At 56.1% G+C, this 5509-nt stretch overlaps 1 protein-coding gene across 1 annotated transcript; it reads left to right on the top strand.

The window, feature by feature from the left end:
- Positions 1-2108: 2108 nt before the first annotated feature.
- LOC308326307 (leucine-rich repeat neuronal protein 2-like) lies at positions 2109-4682 on the top strand (the record flags this gene model as incomplete). The annotated part of the gene is made up of 1 exon (XM_080779113.1): positions 2109-4682. The coding sequence occupies one exon, from the start codon at positions 2109-2111 to the stop codon at positions 4680-4682; it is 2574 nt and encodes an 857-aa protein (XP_080635239.1).
- Positions 4683-5509: the final 827 nt, after the last annotated feature.

Raw genomic sequence — 5509 nt, 5'->3', positions numbered from 1 at the left:
GGGAACCATGGTGCCATTTCCCAAGGCAACCAGTGGGGGCGCCATTTAGTCACGAATATGTGAAATCAAATTTGATGGCTCCTACACTTACACTGTGTATTTAAAAGAAAAATGAAATGAAAAATAACACTCTCGCAGCTGACCCCAGTTCAAATCCGACACGATTATATCATCCCTCTTTATGTTCCCGTCTCTCTCTGGTGTGTTCACTGTGTCTCGAAATGAAACTAAGCATTAACCCATTTAGGCTAAAATCTGACAGTTTTCTGAAATACATTGCTCAAAGGGGGGGGGGGGGGTGTATATTACTCACCCAAGCTTCAAGTCAGGAAGGAGGCCACAGCAGCTTCCTTGAATCTGTCCAAAAGCTTTGAAAGTCAGGAGGCCACAGCAGCTAGTTCCTTGAATCTGTCCAAAAGCTCTGAATGGATTCTAAAGCCTCAGAAATGTTCCCCGACCAAACTTTTCTTCTTCAGATCTCAACATTTTCCGGACCTATACTACTGTAGGTTCAAGGTTGTGTTTTATTTGTTGTTTATCTTGTGTACATGAGAGTAAAACTTATTTTCCCTGTGGTTTATGATCATGTTCTGATTGGCTTTAAAAGAGTCTCTCTTTGACAAACCAGAAACCACAAACAAACAAACACTCTTTTTGATACTACATAAAATGGAGCATTGGGCGGCCTTACTTCCTGTGCTTTTATAGCTCCTGTTACCTCACTTCCTGGAACTATTGCTGACATGTTTTTCCCCACAGCGCCCCCTATGAGCAAACCTTGTCAACAGAAAATGAATGACCATAAACATAGCTCCTGTTATCTCACTTCCTGGAACTATTGCTGACATGCTTTTTCCCCACAGCGCCCCCTATGAGCAAACCTTGTCAACAGAAAATGAATGACCATAAACTACTAAAGAGGAAGAAGAAGTTCACCCATGTGACGTCACGACACTGATAGCCGGATTTTGATTTGCGAATAATATTTTAATACCTTTCAGAGTGGAATTTCCAGCGTCACATGACAAAAAAACAAACATTGAAATGAAATACCAACGATATAGCCTATACTACATACAATTGAAGAGTATAGGGTTTAACCTTTAAAGTTGCGTTCGTTCACACAGGGTAGATTAAACGATGCAGCATGCAGTCCCCCATTCATTGTCAAAGGAAGCCGCAACGACATGACGTGGCAAAGGAAAAATAATGTACTTGAAATGTACATGAAATGTACATGCATTGAGAGAACTGTCGTGTGTAATTTTTGACATTTTTAAGTTTGAGAATTCCACTTATATCAGCTGGAAATGCTATGACAGGTTGAAATGCATATTATTGCGAACGCAATGAGCGATTACTATGTAACCCATGAGGCAGAACTGTCTGTCTGTCTGTGTGTCACGCTGTGACACCACCCGCCCGCCACCAGAGGGCGCAGCTGTATCACACGCACGCACGCACACACACACACACACACACACACACACAGTATAAAACTTAAAAAGAAAGAAATAAAAACACTTAAAAAAAAGAAAACGTAAAAATAAATGTTTTTGCAATTTACGAGTTGCGTTCGCTTCCCACGTTCGCACGTCTTACTTGTTGTAATGGCTTGTCCGTACTCTCCTCTTGTTCCTCGTATTCACACATATTCTCTCTCTCTCTCTGTCTCTCTCTCTCTGTATAGAATTGCTCCTGACAACTCAGCGAACCACACCCTAAGAAGCCATACTGTACGTCCCTCCTCCCTCCGCCAGTTGCCAGGATGTAAGACCAAGAACTGAGCGACAACAGAGCTAGGCCATCAACTGCAAAAACTGCATGCACCTGCAGTTTCACCACCGCCAGCAACGTCGACGCCACATACACCCAACGGGCCCCGGTTCCTCCATTCGTCGAGGCGATTTTACACCGATCTCATTTCCTTCTCCAGAATCCAATCAGTTCGCCTTCGCAGATACCGTTTAAACTTCTCACAGCATTAAACCATCTATTCTACCATCAGCGAGGTCTGCTGTAGCACAGCCTCACACGTCAACGTCTAAAAACACTTTCGTATAAAGTCGGATCCTAATTTTTCGCCACCTTGAGCCGCGAAGACCGAGATGAGGTCGTCGTCGGCCCTCCTCCTCATGACCTCACGGCTGTGGCTCCTGTGTGGCGTCCTCTTGGGCGCGTGCTCGCCCGGCGCGGCCGCCGTCCAGCCGCTGCCGTGGCGCGTCCCCTGCCCCGCGCGCTGCGCCTGCCAGATCAAGCCGTGGTTCTCCCCCGTGGAGTCGGTCTACCGCGAGGCGCCCACCGTGGACTGCAACGCCCTCCTGCTCACCACGCTGCCGCTCCCGCTGCCCCGGGACACGCACACGCTGCGCCTGCAGAGCAACCTGCTCTCCGCCGGCCTGGAGAGCGCCGCGCTGCGGGCGCTGCCCAACCTCACCGAGCTGGACCTCTCCCAGAACCGCCTCGGCCGGGTCGGGACGACGACGACGGTGGCGGCCACGCAGAACCTCTCTCCGCTGCCCTCGCTGCGGTCGCTGCACCTGGAGGAGAACCGCCTGGCCCGCCTCCCGCACGCCGCCTTCCGCTCCCTGCCGGCGCTGCAGGAGCTGTTCCTCAGCCACAACCGCCTGCGCTGGCTGGCGCCGGGCGCCTTCGCGGGCCTGGGCTCGCTGCTGCGGCTACACGTGGACAACAACCGGCTGCGCTCCGTGGACCCGCGGTGGTTCGGCGCCCTGCCGCGCCTGGAGGTTCTGATGCTGGGGGGGAACCCCGTGGAGGTGCTCCCGGAGCGAGGGTTCCGGGCCCTGGGGGCCCTCCGCAGCCTGATGCTGGGCGGCATGGGCCTGAGGGGCCTGGCCGAGAGCGCCCTGGGCGGGCTGGAGCGCCTGGAGAGCCTCTCCTTCTACGACAACCGGCTGTCGCGGGTGCCCGCGCGGGCCCTGCGGCGCGTGCCGGGCCTGAAGTTCCTGGACCTCAACAAGAACCGCATCGGGCTGCTGGAGACGGGGGACTTCCGGGACATGTTGCACCTGAAGGAGCTGGGCCTGAACAACATGGAGGCGCTGGTGTCCATCGAGAGGGCGGCGCTGGACAACCTGCCGGAGCTCACCAAGCTGGAGGTGACCAACAACCCGCGGCTGTCCTTCGTCCACCCGGAGGCCTTCAGCGGGCTGGGCCGTCTGGAGAGCCTGATGCTGAACTCCAACGGGCTGAGCGCGCTGCACCGCCACACGCTGCGCTCCCTACCCCGCCTCCGCGAGGTCAGCCTGCACTCCAACCCGCTGCGCTGCGACTGCCTGTTCCGCTGGGCGGCCGAGGAGGCCTCCCGTCCGCCGCACGTCTCCACCGCCGACGGGGTCGCCGCGCCCACGCCGGCCGGACGGCGGCCTCGAGCCGCGGTGCGTTTCATCCAGCCCCGGGCCACGCTCTGCTCCGAGCCCCCGGAGCTGAGAGCCCGCCGGGTGAGAGACGTGTCCGCCAACGAGATGTCCGCCTCCTGCCTCCCCGTGATCGCGGCCGGGGCCCTCCCGCCCCGCGTGGGCGTGCGGGAGGGAGGCAGCCTGGCGCTGCACTGCCGGGCCCTGGCGGAGCCGCCGCCCCGGCTCTACTGGGTCACCCCGTCCGGGCTGAGGCTGGGCCCCGCCCCCGAGCTCGCCAACGGCTCCGGCCCTTCGCCCGGCGAGCCCGCCGCGGGAGGAGACCGCCACGCCCTCCGACCTCCTCCTGACGACGACTCTCCTGCAGGAAACTACCGGCTCCTCCCCGAAGGGACTCTGGAGATCTGGGCGGCGAGCGCCGGCCAGGCGGGGCTGTACACGTGCGTGGCGGAGAACGCCCTGGGGGCGGACACCCGCAGCGTCACGGTGGGGCTGCGCGCCAGAGGAGGCGGGAAGACCGCCGGGACGTATCCGAGCGCCGGGAGAACAACCGAGGCGGCGACGGCGGTTCTGGAAGTGCGGGAGGTCGGAGAACATTACGCCGTCCTGTCCTGGCGGAGCGAACACGGGGGGCTCCCCTCCACGCGTCTGTCCTGGCAGGCCGTGGCCTCCTCCTCCTCCTCCTCCTCCTCCTCGTCCTCCTCCTCCAGGCCCACCGCGTACACCACGCGCATCCTGGCCGGGACCCAGAGCTTCAACCTGACCCACCTGCGCGCCGAGACCTTCTACCGCGTGTGTCTGCATCTGGGAGGAGCGATCGGGGGGGACTCCGAGCTCCGGAGCGAGCGGAGGAGGAGCAGGAGGAGGAGAGCCATGAGGGAGAGCACGCCGCCGCCTCGCTGCGTGACCATCAGGACAAAGGTGCGCCCTGCTGCCGCCGCCGAGCCGCCGGAGCCCTGCAAGCCGCCGTGCCTCCCGAGGCCGCCCGCGGCGGCGGCCAGCACGTGGCTGGCGATAACGGCGTTCTCCTTCTACACGCCTCACCTCACCCTGATGCTGTGCATGGGCGTCCTCATGGCGCTGGTGAGCCGCTACCACCCGGAGCAGGACGGCGAGGGCAAACGGAAGTACCTGGAGGCCCTCCGGCGGGAGGCGGAGGCCCGCGGCGTGATGACGGCGGCCGCCGCCGCGGAGAGGACGGGCGACGAGACGCTCTCCGGGTGCGCGTGCGTCTCGTCGGACTGCGGCGGGGGAGGAGAGAGGCCGCGGCAGAGTGAGAAGGCCGCGTTGCTCTGGGAGCGCTGAGATAATCACATCCATACACACTTTACAGTAAGCCTGGGTTATACTGAGATAATCACATTCATACACACTTTACAGTAAGCCTGGGTTATACTGAGATAATCACATTCATACACACTTTACAGTAAGCCTGGGTTATACTGAGATAATCACATTCATATACACTTTAGTTTACAGTAAGCCTGGGTTATACTTTACAGTAAGCCTGGGTTATACTTACGATAATCACATTCATACACACTTTAGTTTACAGTAAGCCTGGGTTATACTTTACAGTAAGCCTGGGTTATACTGAGATAATCACATTCATATACACTTTAGTTTACAGTAAGCCTGGGTTATACTTTACAGTAAGCCTGGGTTATACTTACGATAATCACATTCATACACACTTTAGTTTACAGTAAGCCTGGGTTATACTTTACAGTAAGCCTGGGTTATACTGAGATAATCACATTCATACACACTTTAGTTTACAGTAAGCCTGGGTTATACTTTACAGTAAGCCTGGGTTATACTTACGATAATCACATTCATACACACACTTTACAGTAAGTCTGGGTTATACTTTACAGTAAGCCTGGGTTATACTTTACAGTAAGCCTGGGTTATACTTTACAGTAAGCCTGGGTTATACTGAGATAATCACATTCATACACACTTTAGTTTACAGTAAGCCTGGGTTATACTTTACAGTAAGCCTGGGTTATACTTACGATAATCACATTCATACACACACTTTACAGTAAGTCTGGGTTATACTTTACAGTAAGCCTGGGTTATACTTTACAGTAAGCCTGGGTTATACTTTACAGTAAGCCTGGGTTATA

The sequence above is a fragment of the Protomyctophum bolini genome (assembly GCF_963924005.1).
Source record: "Protomyctophum bolini genome assembly, chromosome: 2".
In the NCBI taxonomy this organism is placed as follows: Eukaryota; Metazoa; Chordata; class Actinopteri; order Myctophiformes; family Myctophidae; genus Protomyctophum; species Protomyctophum bolini.
The sequence above is the reverse complement of the archived record's forward strand: the minus strand, read 5'-3'. Positions and strand labels throughout refer to the sequence as shown.